General features: G+C 37.4%; 1 protein-coding gene across 1 annotated transcript in view; it reads left to right on the top strand.

Moving 5' to 3' along the window:
* The window catches only part of BDP1 (BDP1 general transcription factor IIIB subunit), a gene marked incomplete at both ends in the record, with an annotated part of 91,708 nt that overhangs the window by 51,186 nt on the left and 16,852 nt on the right, over window positions 1-23,670 (top strand). Inside the window, 10 exons of the mRNA XM_079701958.1 lie at window positions 3,929-4,054; window positions 8,617-8,653; window positions 9,136-9,228; window positions 10,875-11,097; window positions 11,453-11,607; window positions 17,021-17,171; window positions 17,380-17,560; window positions 19,691-19,745; window positions 20,136-20,313; window positions 21,066-21,270. Coding sequence (XP_079558084.1) covers window positions 3,929-4,054; window positions 8,617-8,653; window positions 9,136-9,228; window positions 10,875-11,097; window positions 11,453-11,607; window positions 17,021-17,171; window positions 17,380-17,560; window positions 19,691-19,745; window positions 20,136-20,313; window positions 21,066-21,270 — 1,404 coding nt within the window. The remainder of the gene's footprint in view (window positions 1-3,928; window positions 4,055-8,616; window positions 8,654-9,135; window positions 9,229-10,874; window positions 11,098-11,452; window positions 11,608-17,020; window positions 17,172-17,379; window positions 17,561-19,690; window positions 19,746-20,135; window positions 20,314-21,065; window positions 21,271-23,670) is intronic.

The following is a 23,670-nucleotide window of genomic DNA, read 5'->3' as shown; positions in this document are numbered from 1 at the left end:
GGATTCTTAACCACTGTGCCACCAGGGAGGCCCTCTCTCTTTTTTTAATTGCGGTAAGTTACAGGTAACATAAAATTTACTGTCTTAGCCATTTTAAAGCCTGCAGTTCAGTGGCATTAAGTGCATCCATCCACAGAACTTTTTTTCATCTTGAAAAACTACAACTCTGTACCTATTAAACAATAATTCTGATTATTCCCTCCTCTGTAGCCTGTGGCAACCACTTACTCTAGTTCCCTCATGTAAGTGGAATCATACAGTGTTTGTCCTTTTTGTGACTGGCTTATTTCACTTAGCATAATGCTTTCAAGGTTCATCTATACTGGAGCATATGTCAGGATGTCCCTTTTTTTTTCTTTTTTCTGGCTGCATTGGGTCTTCGCTACTGCACACGGGCTTTCTCTAGTTGCGATGAGCAGGGGCTACTCTTGTTGCAGTTTGCGGGCTTCTCATTGCGGTGGCTTCTCTTGTTGTGGAGCATGGGCTCTAGGCCCGCAGGCTTCAATAGTTGCAGCGCATGTGCTCAGTTGTGGTGCGTGGGCTCTAGGGTGCGCGGGCTTCAGTAGTTGTAGTGCACAGGCTCAGTAGTTGTGGCTCATGGGCTCTAGAGCACAGGCTCAGTAGTTGTGGTGCACGGGCTTAGTTGCTCTGCGGCATGTGGAATCTTCCCAGACCAGGGATTGAACCCGTGTCCCCTGCATTGGCAGGCAGATTCTTAACCACTGTGCCACCAGGGAAGTCCAGGATGTCCTTTTTAAGGGCTAAATAATATTCCATTCAGTATATACAGTACCACATTTTGTTTATTCTTCTGTCAGTGGACAGTTGGGTTGCTTCCACCTTTTGGCTATTATGAAGAACACTGCTATGTACATGGGTATACAAATATCTCTTCTAATCCCTGCTGTCAATTCTGCAAGTGGAAATGCTGGATAATATAGTAAATTGTAAATCGATGTTTAATTTTTTGAGCAACCCCCATACTGTTTTCCATAGCAGCTGCCTTATTCTACCATTCTATCAATAGTGTACAAGGGGGCCTCCCTGGTGGCGCAGTGGTTGAGAGTCCGCCTGCCGATGCAGGGGATACGGGTTCGTGCCCCGGTCTGGGAGGATCCCATATGCCGCGGAGCGGCTGGGCCCGTGAGCCATGGCCGCTGAGCCTGCGCATCCGGAGCCTGTGCTCCGCAACGGGAGAGGCCACAACAGTGAGAGGCCCGCGTACCAATAGTGTACAAGGGTTCCAACGTCTCCACATCCTTACCAACACTTGTTTTTTCTGTTTTTTTTTTTTTTTTTTTTTTGCTGTACGTGGGCCTCTCACCGCCATGGCCTCTCCCGCTGCGGAGCACAGGCTCCGGACGTGCAGGCTCAGCGGCCATGGCCCACGGGCCCAGCCTCTCCGCAGCATGTGGGATCCTCCCGGACCGGGGCACGAACCCACGTCCCCTGCATCGGCAGGCGGACTCCCAACCACTGCGCCACCAGGGAAGCCCCCTTTTTTTTTTTTTTTTGATAGTAGCCATCCTAATGGATGTGAGGTAGAGGAACATATTACTTCAACTTACTTTATTATGAAAGCTCCTTACTCTTTTGCCTCTTGGTCTAACTTTGTAACTTCAAAGTTTTCTCTTCTGCCTCAATTTTCAGTAACTTATTTTGCTTATAGAGTATCATATCTGAATCAGTTTTGTATTCATGGTAGATTCAAAAGCCATTTGAATTACAAATGGAATTCCAAACTCACCTTTTTTTATTCATTGTTAATAATACCATGCTAAATGTTATAAAGTTAGTTGGAATGGTTGAAGCTAAATAAAAATGATGTGAAGTGGTTTCTTGTAATTAAAGTTCAAAGTAAAGATAATGAATTTAAACTTTGGTTGTAACCAAGAAAAGGTAAAAGGAAAGTTAATTTTGTGCAAGGATGGCTGGTTACCACTGCATGAAAATTCATTTAGCTATATGTTATGTATTTTACAATTTCTTTGTGTGAAAGGCAAATTGCTTGTGAAAACTAATACTAGAAATTAACTTCTGAAAATCACATTCTAGGATATATCCCTGAATTAATACAGAATGCCTTCTTTTTTTTTAAATTTATTTTATTTATTTAGGCTGTGTTGGGTCTTTGTTGCTCCGCGCAGGGTTTCTCTAGTTGCGGAGAGTGGGAGCTACTCTTCGTTGCGGTGCGCGGGCTTCTCATTGCGGTGGCTTCTCTTGCTGTGGAGCATGGGCTCTAGGCACACGGGCTTCAGTAGCTGTGGCACGTGGCCTCAGGAGTTGTGGCACACGGACCCTAGAGCACAGGCTCAGTAGTTGTGGCACATGGGCTTAGTGGCTCCGCGGCACGTGGGATCTTCCTGGACCAGGGCTTGAACCCATGTCCCCTGCATTGGCAAGCGGATTCTTAACCACTATGCCACCAGGGAAGCCCCACAGAATGCCTTCTTAAATAGCATTGATTATAATAATTGAGCAAGGAAAGCTTAAATTGTATTCTTAATGGCCAGTTTACTAAGGCAGGGAAATTTGTTTATATGTTAGAAAATGTCCCCTTTAAAAAGCATTGAAATGCAATGGCATGTTATTAAATCATAAAGGGATCTAAAATATTGATATATACTTCAACATGAACCTTGAAACCTTGAAAACATTATGCTAAGTGAAAGAAACCAGTTAACAAAAAATCACATATTATATGATTCCATTAATATGAAATGTCCAAAATAGGAAAATCTATAGAGACAAAAAGTAGATCAAGGGTTTCTTTTTTGAAGTGATGAAAATGTTCTAAAAGTAACTATGTTGATGGTTGTACATATCTGTGCTTGCATCACCAAAAAAATCGAATTATACAATTTAAATGGGCGAGTTGTATGGAATGTAAATTATATCTAGATAAAGCTGTTAAAAAAATAAAGCTTTGAAACTGTGTAGTGCTTACAGAACCAACTTTCAGTTACCTAGAATATTCCCATTATCCCCCCAATCCCAGCTTTTCAGAAAATATTTTGTCTTTTCAAATCACTTGAACTTTTAAAATTCATCCCAGGCCTATAGGATATTAGCAAAGATTTTTCTCTAATTGCATCTGAGCAGACAGACACAGAACACATAGGTGTTACTATAATAAACGTCTCAAAGGTAGATTTTCAAACTTGACTGCTCAGTTTCTACTGAATCACAGTCTTTTATACTCATCTCTCTGTTAATAAGGGAATAGGAGCCAGACTCCCTTGTTTATAGTCTAGGAGATAAATCTTAGTGTTTTTAACCCCCAGACTGTAGGGATCTTTGAAATAAGCCTGCTAAATGAAGAGTAAATGTGAGTGGACTCATTTTTTTACGTGGCCATTCATCGCTGTGAAGAATCATACAGGTTTTGGGGTTGTGGGAGAGAGTAATTGCCTTGGTGGGTCATGTGTATGATAAATCTTTTTAAGTGCTTTCAACTCATCTCTATGATAGCACTTGGAACAGTGTATAGTTGATTACATGTCTGTTTTTCTTAGATTGTGAGTTCCTTGCAGGCAGGGACCGACTTGTCTTATTGAGCTTTGTATTCTTGTACCTGTAGCCCTCTAGTTTTTAGGAAGCATTTCATAAATGTTGACAGACTGATGAGAGAAACTGTGGGAAATTAGGGACAAACTGGGGATAATGGAAAATGAAATGCTAGGTACTAAGTCGATTAGCTCTGGAAGTTTTGCTTATTGTTTGTAAGAATCACAGACCCCTCAAAAACATTAAATGTTTCACTTTTGCCAAGCTGATGTCAATCAGTTTAAGAATTACTATATTTCAGTTTTTTAAATCATGTATAAATGTGAATTATTTCTTCAGTTTAATATTTTATTTTATGCTTCATTTTGTTTTTCTGTGATAGTATGCCAAAATGAAATAATGAAACTTTTCTTTTTGACAGCTTGAAATACCCATGAATATCCCAGATGTAGGATGCATAGCTGTTGTGGAACATCATCTCTCATCAAACGTAGATTTGATTACTCAGGAAATGAAACAAGAAGAAAATTTGAATGCATTATCAGTTGTAAGCATCCATTTTAATATGTTTTGTCTTTAATTCTTTGTTTACTTTCAAAAGGCTAAGTTTATTTTGAAAAGCTTTAGGTTTACAGATGGTTCTTAACTAGTATGATAGAAATTGTTCTATTATTTCTAGGAGCTGTAAGTATGAATGGTAGAAACTAGTGAATAATTTATAGATTTTTATATTTGACTTGAAAAGCATAGATTCCTGTGTGTGGGAGTAGCTCAATATCTCATAGACTTATGTTAAAATTCTGATGCATTAAATATATACTAAATGTAAATTATTTAAAACATATTTAGTTGCCTTTTGCTTGGCACTCTTCCTTATTTAGTTGGTATTTATCTTGTTTTTGTAAATGAAGACTTACAACTTTTTCAAAAACAGTTTTATTAAGATACAATTCATACACTATACAATTCATCCATTTAAAGTGTATAATTCAATGGCTTTTAGTGTATTTACAGCTGTATGCACAATTTTAGAACTTTTTCATCACCTCAGAAAGAAGACTTATGCCCAGTGGCAGTTGTTCCCCTATTTCCTTCCAGCCTTCCCCAGGCCTAGGCAACCAATGATCTACTTTTTGTCTCTATAGATTTCTCTATTCTGGAGATATACACACAGTATGGTCCTTTGTGCCTGGTTTCTTTCACTTAGTCTAGTGTTTTCAAGGTTCATTCATGTTGTACCATGTATTAGTACTTCATTCCTCTTTGTGGTCAAATCATATTCCATATGAATATACTACATTTCCTTTATTCATTCATCTGTTCATGGACATATAGGTTGTTTCCATCTTTTGGCCATTATAAATAATGCTGCTATAAACATTTGTGTACAAGTTTCTGTATGGACATATGTTTTCATTTTCTTGGGTACATTCCTAGGAGTATAATTGCTGTGTCATATGGTAACTTTGTTTAATCATTTGAGGAACTAGCAAACTGCTTTCCAAAGCTGCTGCACCATTTTATATTCCCACCAGCAGTGTATGAGGGCTCCAATTGCTTCACATCCTGACAATATTTATTTGATTTTTTGGATCTAACCATCCTAGTAGGTGTGAAATGGTACCTCATTATGGTTTTGATTTGCATTCCCTAATGATTAATGATGTTGAGCATCTTTTCACATGCTTTTATTGGCTATTTTTATATCTTCTTTGGAGAAATGTCTATTTGGAGTCCTTGCCCATTTAAAAATTCTTTTGGTCTATTTGTCTTTTTTTTATTGAGTTGTAAGAATTTTTTTATATTCTGGATACAAGTTCCTAATCGTATATGTGATTTTCAGATATTTTTTCTCATTCTGTGGGTTGTCTTTTCATTTTCTTGATGGTTTCCTTTAGAGCAGCGGTCCCCAACCCCTGGGCCATGTACTGGTACAGATCCGCGGCCTGTTAGGAACCGGGCCACACAGTAGGAGGTGAGCAAGTGAAGCTTCACCTGCCACTCCCCATCGCTCCGCATCACTTTCATTACCACCTGAACCATCCGCCCTCCTCCCCCATCCATGGAAAAATTGTCTTCCACGAAACCGGTCACTGGTGCCAAAAAGGTTGCGGACCACTGCTTTAGAGTACTTGGACTTCATTTATCTATTTTTTCTTTTGTTGCTCATGCTTTTGTTGTCATATCTACGAATCCTTTCCCAAAGCCAAGGTCATGAAGATTTATCCTGTTTTACATTTAAGTCTTTAATCCATTTTGAGTTAATTTTTTTTTTTTGGCCATGCCACACAGCTTGCGGGATCTTAGTTCTCCGACCAGAGATTGAACCCGGGCCCCCAGCAGTGGACGCACCAAGTGCTAACTGTTGGACTGCCAGGGAATTCTCCCCATTTTGAGTTAATTTTTTATATGGCGTGAGATTAGAGTCCCACTTCATTCTTTTGCATATGACTATCTAGTTGTTGCACCATTTCTTTGAAAAAACTGTTCTTTCCCTATTGAATGGTCTTTTATTTTTGTCAAAAATTCGTTGGCTGAAGATATGTGGACTCTCAATTCTATTCCATTGATTTATTTGTCTGTCTTTATGCTGGTGAGGCTCTGTTGATTTGTTGCTTTGTAATAAGTTTTGGAATTAATAAGTGTAAGTCATCCTATTTTATTCTGTTTTATCCTATTTTATTTTGGCTATCATGAGTCCCTTGCAATTCCATATGAATTTTGAAATCAACTTGTCAGTTTGTACAAAGACATCAGCTGAGATTCTGGTTGGGATTGCATTGAATCTGTAGATCAGTTGGGGGAGCAGGTGTTGCCCTCTTAACAATGTTTGAGTCTTTCAGTCAATGAACATGGGATATTTTCCCATTTACTTCGCTCTTCTTTGATTTCTTTCAACAATGTTTTGTAGTTTTCAGAGTATGAGCTTTGCATTTCCTTAACTTCATTTTCAAGTATATTATTATTTTTGATGCTATTGTGAATGGAATTGTTTCCTTAATTTCATTTTTGGTTTGTTTATTGCAAGTTTATAGGAATACGTTTGATTTTTATATATTGGTCTTGTATCCTGCAACTTTGCTGGACTCATTTATTAGTTCTAATAGTTTTTTAGTGGATTCCTTAGGATTTTCTACATATAAGATCATGGCATATGTGAATAGAGATAGTTTTACTTCTGTCTTTCTGTATTACTTTTGTAGGGCTGCTGTAACAAAGTACCACGAGCTGGGTGGCTTAAAACCACAGAAATTTATTCTGTCATAGTTCTAGAGGCTAGAATTCCAAAATCAAGATGCCCCTGGTGATGGGTGCTTCTGGTGGCTCTGAGGTAGAAATCATCTTGGGACTTTCTCTTACCTTCTGGCAGTTGCTGGCATTCCGTGTCATTCCTTGGCTTGTGGCAACACAAGTCCAACCTTTGCCTCCATTGCCACATGGTGTTGTCCCTGTATGCGTGTCTGTGTTTCTTTTCTTTTAAGGACACCAGTCTTATTGGATTAAGGCTAACCCTAATCCACTATAACCTCATCTTCACTTGATTACATCTAGGAAAACTCTATTTCCAAATAAGGTCACCTTCACAGTACTGGGGGTTAAGACTTCAACATATCTTTCTGAAAGACATAATTCAGTTTATAACACATTCCAGCCTGGATGTCTTTTATTTCTTTTCTTGCCTAATTACCCTGTCTAGAACTCCAGTACAATGTTGAATAAAAGTAGGGGAAAGCATCCAGTCTTTCACCATTAAGTTTGATGTTAGATGTAGTTTTTTTCATAGATGCCCTTTTTCAAATTGAAAAAGTTCCATTCTGTTCCTAGTTTGTGTGAGTGTTTTATCATGAAAGAGTGTTGGAATTTGTCATATGCTTTTTCTGCATCTCTTGAGACGATCATGTAATTGTCTTTTATTGTATTGATACGATGTATTACATTGATTGAATTTTGGATATTAAACCAAAAGTTGCATCCCTCGGATAAATTCTACTTAGTCATGGCATATAATTTTTTTTTTATATTTATTTATTTTCTTTATTGTTTTGGCTGCGTCAGGTCTTCGTTGTGGCACGTGGGCTCCAAGGCGCGTAGGCTCCATAGTTTGTGGCACGGGGACTCTCTTGTTGAGGCACGTGAGCCCAGTAGTTGTGTCACGTGGGCTTAGTTGCCCCGCAAAATGTGGGATCTTAGTTCCCCGGCCAGGGATCGAACCCCCGTCCCCTGCATTGGAAGATGGATTCTTTACCACTGGACCACCAGGGAAGTCCCCATGGCATATAATTTTTATATGTTGTTGGATTCAGTTTGCTAGTATTTTATTGGGGATTTTTTTGTCCATATCATAATAGATACTGGCCTGTTATCTCTGATGAATCTGACACGAGGTTCTTGTGATATTAGGAGCTGAAAGCCCTCCAAGTGGGGCCTGCAGGGAGAAGGACCCTGTTTTCCTGGCCGCAGCAGTCTGAGGTGGAGTCTGCCTCACTGAGCTGGAAGGAGGGAAAAAGCAGTCTTAGCTCAAATACCACAGACTTTCACCTTTGTTACTGAATTTTCAACAATTTTATCGAATATATGTGCATCTCATGCCCTTAGGACCATTTCCAGAGGCTTTAAATGGTGGTTCTTTAATAAATTTTACCAGTTTCATTGGGGAGAGGGTCAGCAGAGCTCCTCATGCTGTCATGCTGGACATAGATCCTATACCTTCTTAATTTATTAAAATTCATTTAATTTTTAAGCCACCTAGTAGTGTAAAAAATTTGTGATATTGTTCAGACCTTGGTTTCCATTGAGTCAAAACTAGCAGCAGATGTGACTAAAGTTGAAGGATTATGAAATTGAAGAAGAAAGGCAGATGCTTGTTGCATATGATGAGAATTAAAATTTGCGTATAATACAAGCAAAAGGTAAAAGAAGGAGCAAGAGATGAAAATATTTGGCTTTTAAATGATTTCTGTTCTTGTTTATGAAATTTTATGAATAATTATAAATTTCCACTCCATTGTAACCAAAAGCATAGAAAGACCTGTAAAATGTAGTGCTTTGAGATATGGAACATGTGTTTGGGAAAATACCTAAGCTATTACTTTTCTTTTCCTCTTTTAGGAAATGACCACAGGTGAACATTCCCAAGCTGAAACAGGTAACTGTTAATAAGGAAACAGCTAAAAATACTTGGTTAACACCAATGAACAGAGTGATTTAATAGTGGTGGTAATTAGTAAATGAGTCAGTTTGCTGGAGAATTGAATGAAAAGATCCAGCAGTTTGAATATGTTATCTCTAGGAGAAACTTGGGTTCTTGGAATGCTGCTTTAGAGAGTGATTAAATGTTTGATAAAGAAGTATTTATTTTCTCTGACTTGCACAGATGTATTTCCTTTGAAGGTATTAAGTTATTTAACGAGAAGGAGGCATTTTCAGTGAGTAAAAGTCAACAGTTGATGCTCTATTTATAGTATATAAGCTGAATGAAACACTACCCTAGTAAGGGGTTAGTGGTATGGAGGGTTTTGAAACTTGTTACTAGAGGATAAACACCTAAATTAAATTCTTTTCTGAGCAACCAAACGTAAATTTCCCGATTCATTCTTCTATTTTAATGTTGATCTGGTTTTTCACAAGGTACCAACGATGGAAGCACTGAAGCTGCCATCACTTTACTTACCATGGGAGGTCTGGTGTTGCAGTCAGAGATCAGTACAGAACAGAGTGATGGTAAGAATAAAAGATAAGTCCTACCAAAAAAAAGAAACCTTTAAAATCCAACTTTTAAGAAATATACCCATATTTGAATATTAAGTGAATATCTGCCTTTTACATTTGAAGTTGGCGTCACTGTGTTATTTTTCCGGAAAAGGTAATATGTATGCATTGATCCATTCTACTTACTACTTACTTAGCCCTCTAATGGCCTCCATTTCCATATAGTGCACTGGGTTTATTAAGGATAATTTGTATTTGTAGAATAGTTAATCTAGTGGATCCTCTACCTTTATCATCATAAACATCATTGGTTAACCGAACTCCTTGATCACTGATCTCTTCACACGTTTCTTTAGCGAAGGAGCCACTGCTTTAGATAGTCTTCACAATTACATGACAGTCAAATACAGTATGAAGGGGCAATAGTAGTCATTGAGATAATTTAGTTTAGACTATTCTGTTAGTTTGGACTGAGCCAAAAAATATGTCAACCCAGACTCTTAGTATTTTATTTAGGCTATGGTCTTTACTATCAAAGTACCTTCTACTTCACATTAAATGGATAATCATGTTACTTATAATCCTGTTAATCATTTTAACTGCTGATGAGTGACCTGCCATTTGTTTTAAGTGTCACATTTCTTGGCCCATAACTATATATTTATCAGGAAAGTCTCTGATTTGTGTTCCCTATAGGGCTCCTTTTTCAATGGCAGAGTATTGCATTGTAGCCTGTCACAAATGTCTGGAACGTAAAATACAGGTTTTAAAAAATTATAAATGAAGATAATCCTATCTGGAAATTCATCTGAGGTTATATAGTTACTGAAAGTAACAAAAAGATTTATTTTTAATTATAATAACAGAAAAGTTTCAGTCTATAAGAATTATTAAACTTAGAACATATCAAATCTCTGGCGTGAAATATGAGGTCATAAATTTAAACTTGGAGCCAAAAAGAGCAGACTTTAAAAATAACATAGATAGCTTCTCAAATGTGTTTTACCCATTTTATCATTCTGCTGGTCCTCTTCTTTTTTTTTTTTTTTTTTTAGATGTTGGGGGTAGGAGTTTATTAATTTATTTTATTTATTTTTGCTGTGTTGGGTCTTCGTTTCTGTGGGAGGGCTTTCTCTAGTTGTGGCAAGCGGGGGCCACTCTTCACTGCGGTACGCGGGCCTCACTATCGCGGCCTCTCCCGTTGCGGAGCACAGGCTCCAGACGCGCAGGCTCAGTAGTTGTGGCTCACGGGCCTAGTTGCTCCGCGGCATGTGGGATCCTCCCAGACCAGGGCTCGAACCCGTGTCCCCTGCATTAGCAGGCAGATTCTCAACCACTGCGCCACCAGGGAAGCCCTGCTGGTCCTCTTCTAATGAATTGAATAAATCTTTAACACATTGTTTACTCAAAAAAAAAAAAAAATTAGGGAATTCCCTGGCGGTCCAGTGGTTAAGACTCCCCGCTTCCACTGAAGGGGGCACGGGTTCAATCCCTGGTTGGGGAACTAAGATCCTGCATGCCACGTGGTGCGGCCAGAAAAAAAAAAAAATTAAAAATAAAAATAACATAGAATTTTACCATTGCTGCATGTTGAAGGACTTATTTGGACATCTATTTGTATTTGGTCAATTTTAATTTTCTGTTTTTTTCTGCAATAGGAGTATGTGTACTTCCTGATATTCATTCAAACGATAAAAGCCAAATTCCTTTTTGCCCAGATAATACAAATCTCAAAATTGTTCATGAATGTCAGGAACCTTCTTCATCTATCCGTAGTACATCTCCATCAGTAGAAGAAAACAAGATTATATTGGATGAACAAAGTACTAAAGAAGAAATTGGTTTAATGGAAGAAGTAAAGGAAAACTCTATATCATCCAGGTTTATTTTGCTTTATTAAACTATTATTGTTTTTTGAGTTTTATAAAATAAATTAGTGTTCAATTAATAAATACATATAAACCAACCATCAATTTGGCCAATAGCTTTGAGTAACAAATAAATGTAAGGTGGGCAGTGCTAATTTTTCACCCTTTAAAGTAAGGTTTAGCAGATTTTGATTTTAGTTTAATGGTTTGCATATTAAAATTACCACAATGGGTGTTTTAAGCATTATTGAAACAGTTTTATGTAAATATAGTTCCAGTTTTACAGACATGGTCCAGATTCTTACACAGAATCCTGAGAGAATTCTTACACAGTTGATTAATTTCTCTTTCTTCCCATCTCTTTCTAGGACAGCTTCAGAAGTGACCAATAATTTGAGAATGAGAAGGAGATTTGCCAAGCCTAAGCCAAATCTTAAGAAAATTTTAGGGACCAGCAGGTTTGGTGCTCATCAGGAAGTTCCCAGTTTGTTTGTAACTAAAGGAGAAGTGGAAATTCAAAGAGGTAAACTTTATTGTTCCCTTGAAAGTTACAAAATTACTTTGACCCAAGAAATTTCATTAGCATTTCAAATGGAATATTCAGTTGTTACAATTATTTTAACTATTAAAAAGTTAAAACATACAGAAAGTAGAATGAGCTATAAAATAAATACCCATAAACCCACCAACTAGTTTCAGTAATTATTACCCTTTCACTATATTTACTTGATCAAACTTTCTCTTCATATATATTTTTTTCTCTGTGTGTTTATACATGAATACTCAAGCAAACATCTCTTAGGCATACATGCATGTGGCAAAAAATAAGACAGTACCCAAAAGTCAAGAATTTTAAAACCTCCCTCTTCCTTGGTTCCCAGCCCCTAATCCCATTTCCAGTATCAGTTTTTATTGTAGACTTCTAAAAATGTTTTATACACATAAGCATCTAAATAAGGGTGTGTGTATATACACACAAGCACCCATATATATACATGCACACATACATATATATGTATACACATGTATATTCCTTTCAGCAAGAACAAAAATATATGTATACTATATCATATATACTATTCAGCGCTTCTTAAAAATAACATTTTTATTGAGATAATTCACATACCATAGAATTCACCCATTTAAAGTGTACAAGTCAGGATTTCCCTGGTGGTCCGGTGGTTAGGACTCCGTGCTTCCACTGCAGGGGCACGGGTTCAATCCCTGGTCAGGGAACTAAGATCCCATAAACTGTGCTGAGTGGCCAAAAAAAAAAAGTATACAATTCAATGGTTAGTATATTCAACTTTTGCATATTATAAATAATGCTGCTAAGAACAGTCATTTATAAGTTTTTGTATGGACATATATTTTTATTTCTCTTGGGTTTATACCTACAAGTAGAATTGTTGGGTCATGTGGTAATTCTGTGTTTAACCTTTTGAGGAACTGCCAAACTGTTACAAAAGTGGCTACACCATTTTATATTTTCACCAACATTTGGTGAGGGTTTCAGTTTCTCTGCATCCTCCCAGACACTTGTTATTATTTGTCTCTTTGAGTATAGCTATCCTAGTGGGTGTGAAGTGCTATCTCATTGTGTGTGTGTGTGTTTTTTAATTGGGGTATAATTGCTTTACAATGTTGTGTTTTTGCTGTACAACGAAGTGAATCAGCTATATGTATACATATATCCCCTCCCTCTTGGACCTCCCTCCCCCCCCATCCCACCCATCTAGGTCACCACAGAACACCGAGCTGAGCTCCCTGCACTATACAGCAGGTTCCCACTAGCTATCTGTTTTACACATGGTAGTGTATATATGTCAGTCCCAATCTCCCAATTCATCCTACCCACCCTTGCTCCCCCACCCATGTCCACACGTCCGTCTGTTCTCTACGTCTGTGTCTCTATTCCTGCCCTGCAAATAGGTTTGTCTGTACCATTTTTCTAGATTCCACGTATATGCATTAAAATATACAATATTTTTCTCTTTCTGACTTACTTCACTCTGTATGACAGATTCTAGGTCCACCCACGTCTCTACAAATGACCCAATTTTGTTCCTTTTTATGGCTGAGTAATATTCCATTGTATATATGTACCACATCTTCTTTATCCATGCATCTGTTCATGGACGTTTATGTTGCTTCCATGTCCTGGCTATTGTAAATAGTGCTGCAATGAACATTGGGGTGCATGTGTCTTTGTGAATTATGATTTTCTCAGGGTATATGTCCAGTAGTGGGATTGTTGGGTTGTACTGTAGTTCTATTTTTAGTTTTTTAGGGAACCTCCATACTGTTCTCCATCGTGGCTGTATCAATTTACATTCCCACCAACAGAGCAAGAGAGTTTCCTTTTCTCCACACCCTGTCCAGCATTTACTGTTTGTAGATTTTTTGATAATGGCCATTCTGACCGGTGTGAGGTAATACCCCATTGTAGTCTTGATCTGCACTTCTCTAATAATTAGTGATGTTGAGCGTCTTTTTATGTGCCTCTTGGCCATCTGTATGTCTTCTTTGGAGAAATGCCTATTTAGGTCTTCTGCCCATTTTTTGATTGGGTTGTTTGTTTTTTTTGATACTGAGCTTCATGAGCTGTTAGTATATTTTGGAGATTATTCCCTTGTCAGTTGCTTTGTTTGCAAATATTTTCTCCCTTTCAGAGGGTTGTCTTTCTGTTTCGTTTATGGTTTCCTTTGCTGTGCAAAAGCTAAGTTTAATTAGGTCCCATTTGTTTATTTTTGTTTTTATAGTCATTATTCTAGGAGGTGAGTAAAAAAGATCTTGCTGTGATGTATGTCAAAGAGTGTTCTTCCTATGTTTTCCTCTAAGAGTTTTATAGTGTCTGGTTTTACATTTAGGACTTTAATCCATTTTGAGTTTACGTTTGTGTATCGTGTTAGGGAGTATTCTAATTTCATTCTTTTATATGTGGCTGTCCAGTTTTCCCAGCACCACTTATTGAAGAGACTGTCTTTTCCCCATTGTATAGTCTCGCCTACTTTGTCATAGATTAGGTAAACACAGGTGTGTTGGTTCATCTCTGGGCTTTCTATCCGGTACCACTGATCTATATTTCTGTTTTTGTGCCAGTACCATACTGTCTTGAGTATTGTAGCTTTGTAGTATAGTTGGAAGTGAGGGAGCCTGGTTCTTCCAGCTCCATTTTTCTTTTTCAAGATTGCTTTGGCTATTCGGGGTCTTTTGTGTTTCCATATAAATTGTAAAATGTTTTGTTCTAATTCTCTGAAAAATGCCATTGGTAATTTGCTAGGGATTGCATTGAATCTGTAGATTGCTTTGGGTAGTATAGTTATTTTGACAATATTTATTCTTCCAATCCAAGAACATGGTATATCTCTCTGTTTGTGTCATTTTTGATTTCTTTCATCAGTGTCTTATAGTTTTCTGAGTACAGGTCTTTACCTCCTTAGGTAGGCTTATTCCTAGGTATTTTATTCTTTTTGTTGCAGTGGTAAATGGGATTGTTTCCTTAATTTCTCTTTCTGATCTTTTGTTGTTAGTGTATAAGAATGCAAGAGACTTCTGTGCATTAATTTTGTGTCCTGCAGCTTTACCACATTCATTGATTAGCTCTAGTAGTAGTTCTGGTGGCATCTTTAGGATTCTCTATGTGTAGTATCATGTCATCTGCAAACAGTGACAGTTTTACTTCTTTTCCAATTTGGATTCCTTCTCTTTCTTTTTCTTCTCTGATTGCCATGGCTAGGACTTCCAAAATTATGTTGAATAATCATGGTGAGAGTGGACATCCTTGTCTTGTTCCTGATCTTAGAGGAAATGCTTTCAGTTTTTCACCATTGAGAATGATGTTTGCTGTGGGTTTGTCATATACAGCCTTTATTATGTTGAGGTAGGTTCCCTCTATGCCCACTTTCTGGAGAGTTTTTATCATAAATCGGTGTTGAATTTTGTCAAAAGCTTTTTCTGCATCTCATGAGATGATCATACGGTTTTTATTCTTTAATTTGTTAATATGGTGTATCACATTGATTGATTTGCGAATACTGAAGAATCCTTGCATCCCTGGGATAAATCCCACTTGATCATGGTGTATGATCCTTTTAATGTGTTGTTGGATTCTGTTTGCTAGTATTTTGTTGAGGATTTTTGCATCTATGTTCATCAGTGATATTGGACTGTAATTTTCTTTTTTTGTGTGTGATATCTTTGTCTGGTTTTGGTATCAGGGTGATGGTGGCTTCATAGAATGAGCTTGGGAGTGTTCCTTCCTCTGCAGTTTTTTGGAAGAGTTTGAGAAGGATGGGTGTTAGCTCTTCTCCAAATGTTTGATAGAATTTGCCTGTGAAGCCATGTGGTCCTGGACTTTTGTTTGTTGGAAGATTTTTAATTGAAGTTTCAATTTCATTACTTGTGATTGGTCTGTTTATATTTTCTTTTTCTTCCTGGTTCAGTCTTGGAAGGTTGTACCTTTCTAAGAATTTGTCCATTTCTTCCAAGTTGTCCATTTTATTGGCATATAGTTGTTTGTAGTAGTGTCTTATGATCCTTTGTATTTCTGCGGTGTCTCATTGTGGTTTTGATTTGCATTTCCCTGTTCACTAATGATGTTGACTATCTTTTTATGTGCTTATTTGCATATCTTCATTAGAGAAATGTCTCTCAAGATCTATGCTCATTTTATTTTATTTTATTATTTAAGATTTTTTGTTTTTTGATGTGGATCATTCTTAAAGTCTTTATTGAGGGCTTCCCTGGTGGCGCAGTGGTTGAGAGTCTGCCTGCCGATGCAGGGGACGTGGGTTCGTGCCCCGGTCCGGGAAGATCCCACATGCTGCGGAGCGGCTAGGCCCGTGAGCCATGGCCGCTGAGCCTGTGCCTCCGGAACCTGTGCTCCACAACGGGAGAGGCCACAACAGTGAGAGGCCCGTGTACCGCAAAAAAAAAAAAAAAAAGTCTTTATTGAATTTGTTACAGTATTGCTTCTGTTTTGGTTTTTTTTTTTTTTTTTGGCTGTGAGGCATGTGGGATCTTAGCTCCCCAACCATGTATCAAACCTGCACTCCCTATATTGGAAGGCAGAGTCTTAACCACTGAACTGCGAGGGAAGTCCCTATGCTCATTTTAGAATTGAGTTATTTGTCTTTTTATTATTGAGTTCTTTATATGTTAGTGCTGTTTTTAAAGATTAATATATTGAAAAAAATCTTTCCGTATGATTACATAGTGCTCTTATATCATTTTTTCAATAGCCTAACTATATTTTCCATGCCCCCTCCCTGCCAAGGTCCCAATCCCTTAGGGTACTAGTGGGAGCAGGAAAAGCAGTGTAAGTGGTAGGCTGCCTAGATTATATTCAACCCCACATGTAGAAGATCTGGATAGTTAGCATCATCTTTTCCCTGTTTTCGGTTTCTTGATCTTTGGGATTTTCTTTTAGCCAACAATTCCTGTGGTTCAATTAGTTAATTCATTACTTTGGCTTGAGTGGTACCCGGAAGGTCTCTCAGTGTGCAGGCCCCAGTTACCTCTTTTATACAGACGTCATTTTCTTCTGCTTTTTGACATTATTCATTACAGAACAGCTCCCTCCCCAACACTTCCCCCAAGGTGGAACCAGCCAGGCCTCCTGTGTACCCACCTCTAAACCTCTTCTGTATGTGGGTTTCTGATTATACTGCTATTACAGTAAAGTAGAGATACAATAGCTGTGGCTGCCAGGAGTGAAATATATGCAGTGCAGACTCATTAATTATCTCATTTATGTTAAACAGTGTAAGTGATCCAGACCACCTTTTTGCCATGTGAATAAGCTTGCTTTTTGGATTAGGAGAAGTTTGGAAGAGCCACTACGGTAGTGGTCTTTGAAAACAGAATATGTTTCTAATATGGAGATTTTGACTTTACTATTTTGGGCTATATTTTAAATGTATTTTTTATTTAAGAAACTGAGAAAAATGCTTCTAAAGAGAGAGAACTAGAAGATAAAAACCTTGAATCGGTTACAACAGCAGAGAGTAAGGAGCAGAGCAAATTGGCATCTGTACACGGTATTGAAGAAACCAGTATTTCACAAGAAGCACGCCTAACTGGAAGGTAAAAGAGGAAAGATAGTCTGGGACTTGATTTCTGTTCTGTGTCAACTATAGGCATAAGCAGTAGCTGTAAGAATTTGTTCTGTTGCATTACATCTATCTTAAAAGTTTGAAAACCATTAAATTAGATGAACTTTGACATACCTAGTTCTAAACATAGTTCTGTGGTTGTCTCCTTGATTTCAGATACATACTAATCTGTCTTTCAGAGATGAAGATGAAGAAGGGAGGTCTGCAGAGGTTCAGCTGTCTTCAGTTGCTCCTGTTGTTTCATCTGAGTCAAGGCCCCACACACTTGGTTTGGGTATGGGTCTTGGTGAGAGTTCTGTCGAAGAGCCCCTGGGAAAGGACTCTAACGGAGACAGTGTGCTTATACTCCATGTGCCAGAGGTAAAAGAATGTAAAATATGACGGGGTGGCCAGCTGTTTATTCCTTATTTAAAACGTTAAGTTCTAATTTACACACAATAAACTTTACCCTTTTTAGTGTTCAGTTCTACAGATTTTCATAAACCTATATAATCATATAACCAATACATGAACAATTCCATCACTCCCCAACTTTTCCAGGGTCCTTTTTAGTTACTCCTTCTCTCCACCCCCCACCCCTGATCTTTTTTCTTTCCCTATAATTTTGCCTTTGCAAGAATGTATTGAATATGTTTTTAGTCTCTGGAACGTAGAGATAAAATAACCAATACCTAGCTTTGTTGTAAAAGCTTTGAAAGAGGAAGTGTTTTGTACAGAGAGAACTCTTGCTTCTTAGCCCCTGAATCTGAGAAGTTCATTCTCAGAGCAAGTGTTTATTGAGATGTTGTGTGTGCAGTACTGTGTGAGATACTTGGAATACAACCTTGCGAGGAACAGATGAGTAAATGAATGGTTAAACTCAGTCTGATAGGTGTTATGAAAGAGAGTTCTGTGGGACTCAGTTGGAGTGGCCCTCAACCCAATCCAGCGAAACTAATCTGGTGGGGGCAGTGGGCGGAGCCCAGGCATTAGCTTTTTTTTTTTTTTTAAAGTTCCCCAGGTTATTCTAATGTGCATCCAGCACTGAGCAAATCCTTGATCTGGAAGAACAAGTATGAATTAGCCAGTTACAGGGAGAGGAACATGTACAAAGAACAAGTGTGAAACCGTATGACATGCTCAGGGACTGTATAAGTAACTATGAGTGGAATATAAATGAAGAAAGTGCTTAGAGATGAAGTTAGGTAGCCTGGGGACAGATCATAAAATGAATTTTTATGGCTTGCTAAGGAGTTTGGGTTACATCCAAAGTTATGGGATTTTCCCCTACCACCCAACTTTTTAATTTTTACTTTTTATTTTGAAATAATTTCAAATTTAGAGAAAAGTTGCAAGAATCTTACATAGAAATCTGTTAACATTTTGCCTCATTTGTGTGCATACCTAGCTCTAAACATTATTTTCTGTGTTGCTCTCCATCTTGGTAGGTACTTTAAAACAACTAAACCATCTGAAAGTAAGTTGTAGACATGAGTCTTCACCCACAAATACTCCAGCTTGTATCTAAGACCAAGGACGTTCTCTTACAGAAAAATGACAATACTATTACCACACTCAATATTACCATACTACCTAACATTGATTTAATAATAATGTGTAATATACAGTTGCAGTCAAACCTCTTACAGTGCATTTAGCTGTCATTTCTTCTTACTTTTTTAATCTAGAGTAGTCCTCTTGCCCTTTTTCCTCTTTTGTGTACTTGACATTTTAGAAGAGTCCAAGTTAGTCTGTAATCTGGATTTCTTTTACTGCTTCCTCATTATTAGATTCAGGTTAAACGTTTTTTTGCAAGAGTACTACATAGGCGATGTTTTGCTCTTCTTTTGCATCATATCAGGGGACACATAATGTTGGTTTGTCCCATTATTAGTGTTGGTGACTGATCACTTGGGTAGAATGGTACCTACCAGTTTTCTCCATTATAATTGCATCTTTTCCACTTAGTAAGTAATTTAGTATGCATTGATGATTCTTGCCTGAGTCAATTACTGACATTGTTGGTTGCAAAATGAAAGTTTTAAGATCTTAAGCAGTAGAGAATTACAATTGGAATTGCATTTTAGAGAAAACAATGTTTACAGTTTTGTGGAAAACAGATTGGAGGGGGCCGTGCTGGGGGCAAGGAGACCAGTTTGCTTCCATATACATGTCACCTACTAATGGTACAGTGGCTGCTGTGATGGGGATAGAGAGAAGGTTGAAGTGTTTGGATCTCCCTTTTCTGTTACTTCAAAAATCATTTCATAGCCTATACATATTTAACAGTTTAGTCGTAATTCCCTTGTGTATATATATGTGTTTATTTAAATGAATCAGAAATTTATTGGTACAACTAAAAGTTTCAAAACACTTGAAAATTTCTCTATATAGGTTAGATAAGTTGTTGAGTTTTGAAACAATAACTGATCACAGTATCACATTGTCAGGAAAACTTTTAAAACTGAGATTTGGTCAACCTCACTCTTTCATTTTAATTTTTTATGGCAGTGTAGTATTCCAGAAGTCCAACAAGAGAATATAAACAATCCTCAAGACCTAACAGGTATGATAATCTGCTTCAGTAGAGTCTTAGAACCTAATAGTATGTTTTTTACTGCCCATTTGACTATGGAAAAACAAAGCAGTTTTTGTTGGTCTATGATGGCCTTAAATTAAAAAAAAAAAAAAAACTTGAAGTATTTTGTATATAAGTTTTGTTATTCAGAATTATAAATCTTAAAAAAAAAGGAATTATAAATCTTCTCCATAGTGAATCATCTTTATCCTTTACAAAATTTTTATTTATTTGTTTCTTGAGGGGTATAATTTAGTTTTTTATTCTTCGGGATAAGTTGTCATGAGACTTTTTAGAAGTGAAATAAATTAATGATTTTCTGTCATTTCATGGTTCAGCTTTTCATTACTAACTTTTAAACTTTGATAATGAATCTAGTTGCTAATGTACATCAAGAAGATGAGGATGAACAAGCATTCATTTTAACTCTGGTGGAAATCCCAACCAATGGAGTAGAAGAATTTGCTGATACCACTATGCAGTTAATGCCAAACCCTTTACTGCCAGCCCCCATATTGGTCAAATCAGTGAATACAGAAGAAAAGGGAGACATGAGGTAATGAATCAACTAAACTGTTTTTGCTACGGGGAAGGGGTGCTTTATGAATTGAATAGTATTGATTGAACAAGCCATTCAACAACATTATTTGTAATTGTCATGGAGATCTTATTTAGTAATTATGTGGTAAATTAGAGAAGAAATTACTGATTTTATATCTGATAAAGATGCCATTTAAATGTATAATATAATACTTTTGTATGAAACTTTGTTGGTATTTTAAGTATTTTGAAAGCTAAAAAAATTTAGCAATCTGAATCATAAAATAGCATCTGTTAAAGGTTACTCTGTATACATTTATATATTTTTTAAATTCTGAAATAAATATACATTCACAGAAAGTTGCAAAAATAGTACAAAGGATACGTTTTAAAATATTTTTGATATTCATTTTAATTCTTTGCTGTAGAATTCTTAAGTTGTATTTTAATAGTCATTGGTTAAGATGCTTAATTGCCTATCAAGTAACATTAGAATTTGAAGCCTTTTATATTAGGAAGAGACATTTTAGAATAAAATTTAACTTTACTGACAAAGAAAACATTATTTTTATGCCTCAGATTTAATTCAATATTATGGAACTTAAGTTGTGAGCTTTTAAGTATGAATGGAGCTCAAAACTAACATTTTTGTGGCCATGGCCATGTATATATTAGTTACTTTGAAGTTTTTTGGCAGTTTTCATTGGAATAGCTCAGGCTTTAACCTCATAAAATAACTAATTTAATGTGTGTGTATTTTCTATGCAGTATCAGTTTTCCAGTAACTTCAGCTGGTCAGGATGACATGTGTTTACCTAATTCTGGAAGAGATGATTCCGAAGAGCCTCCTGCTAATTTGGATCTTGTATCTAGGAAGAGATTTCACTGTAGGCTTGATGAAAGTGACCATGTTCCTCCTGCCAAAAAAAGTTCACTCACTTTAAGAGACGATTGTCAAAAATATACCTCTGAGGTAAGATGGAATCCTTAAGCAAGTAAGATGGCCATATTGCAACAGATCTATTTTTCTTTTTCCTTTAGACTCTTTATATAAAGATAGCTCTAGGGACTTCCCTGGTGGCGCAGTGGTTGAGAGTTTGCCTGCCAATGCAGGGGACACGGGTTCGTGCCCCGGTCCGGGAAGATCCCACATGCTGCGGAGTGGCTGGGCCTGTGAGCCATGGCCGCTGAGCCTGCGCATCTGGAGCCTGTGCTCCGCAACAGGAGAGGCCGCAACAGTGAGAGGCCCGCGTACCGCAAAAAAAAAAAGATAGCTCTATACTTTTTACCATAAATAATCCAGATAAAACCAGTTTTGGATTTTTACTTTCAACCAGTTCTAGGTGAAAGTTGATGGATATTAATCAGAAAACCCATTCCCAGCACAGTGTCATTGGCTAAAAATTAAGCTGAAAGCATCATACAGATGTGGATCTTGGCTGTACCACTTAACAGCTGTGGGATCTTAGGCAAGATTCTTCACTTCTCTGAATGAGTTCCCTACTGTGTAAAATGGTAATAGTGATATCATCACTACCATTATCATAATGCTTAAAGCTTCCCATTGCTCTTAGGAATAAAACCAGAACCTCTAAGGCACTGTTTGTGTTTGGCTGTTTTCTGTGTCTAATCTCATCTTGTGCTGGTCTCTGCCTTGCTAGCCACATTGACCATCTTTCAGTTTCTCAAATGCACCATACTCCTCATGTCCCAGGCTTTTCTTTTGCTGTCTCTTCATTTATGAAACATTCCCTTGCAAAACACAGACTTCTTTAGCTCAATCATCACTACCTCAGGGACGCCTGACAATACAGTGCAGATTCAGTTACCAGCCACTGTGTTGTATATTTCTTAAGCACCCTCTTGTTTTTGTTTCTGGTAATCATCATAAGTTACTACACTATAGAACAACACTATGGAAAAATTAGAATCTATATTCTCAAAGGGACAGTTGAAGGGACAGTCCTTAGATGATAGTAGACAACAGAGGCGGTGTATTCTGCGATATCTGATAGGTTAAAAAATGGTATCCTGGAATAGTTTTTAATTTCTCTTATGAGTAAGGTTGAACATCTTTTCACATGCTTAAGAACCAGTTGTATTTCCTTTCCTTTGACGTGACTCTATACTCTTTACTCATTTTTCAATTGGGTTTGTTGATCTTTGTCTTGTAGATTTGGAGGAACTCTCTGTTTTGTATGTCTGTGATATGAGTTGCAAATTTTTTTTTCTCAGATTGTTGTCTTTTAACTCTACTTTTTGTGATTTTCTCATACAGACTTTTTTGCTAAACTTTTTAACGTGAAAGTTTTCAAACATTTAAAAAGGTAGACTGGCTAGTATAATGTATCCCTATGTATCAGTCATCCTATTTCAACATTTTGTCAGCATTCCGTGCAGACATTGTTTCATTTTATTTTAAAAGTATATTTAATGACATGGAAAAAAGATCAGAGTACATCACTATATGCAAAACTAGGTCACCAGTTTAAAATAGGCCATTTAAAAAATGATAGATATACATTGGTGTGACTAAATATATAAGAAAAGTACGTATAGTGTCTCTTGGACCTGTTTGTGGCTTTTATTTTCTAAACTGTTTTCAGCATTTTAACAATAAAAAATTGCTTATACATAGCCGTAGTTATAATTTTAAATTCTAGAATGTATATACACTGCACTCAGATAGACATGCAAATACTTTTTATTTTTCTGTAATCAGATATATCAGTCTTTTGGGGAATTCCCTGGCATTCCAGTGGTTAGGACTTGGGTGCTCTCACTGCTGGGACCTGGGTTCGATCCCTGATAGGGGAACTAAGATCTCGCAAGCTGTGCAGCATGGCCAAAAAAAAAAATTTCTTTTTTTTTTTTTACTTATTTATTTTTGGCTGCGTTGGGTCTTCATTGCTGCACGCGGGCTTTTTCTAGTTGCAGTGAGTGGGGGCTACTCCTCCTTGTGGTGCATGGGCCTCTCACTGCTGTGGCCTCTCCTGCCGCGGAGCATGGGCTCTAGGCACACAGACTTCAGCAGTTGTGGCATGTGGGCTCAGTAGTTGTGGCTCGCGGGCTCTAGAACACCGGCTCAGTAGTTGTGGCACACGGGCTTAGTTGCTCCGCGGCATGTGGGATCTTCCCGGACCAGGGCTTGAACCCGTGTCCCCTGCATTGGGAGGCGGATTCTTAACCACTGCGCCACCAGGGAAGTCCCTGTTAGTCTTTTTATGTGTAGCTTATGGAGTATGTTATACATTGAAGGTCTACCTTGAATTTAATATAAATTCTTTTAATTAATATTATTGATTTGTATAGAATTTATTTTGGTTTTAAGAACAGTGGAACCAACTTAATTTTCCCCAGATGCCTATCCATT

This window comes from Hyperoodon ampullatus (assembly GCF_949752795.1).
Source record: "Hyperoodon ampullatus genome assembly, chromosome: 4".
Taxonomy (NCBI): Eukaryota; Metazoa; Chordata; class Mammalia; order Artiodactyla; family Ziphiidae; genus Hyperoodon; species Hyperoodon ampullatus.
Note: the sequence above shows the minus strand (reverse complement) of the source record. Positions and strands in the feature narration are given on the sequence as shown.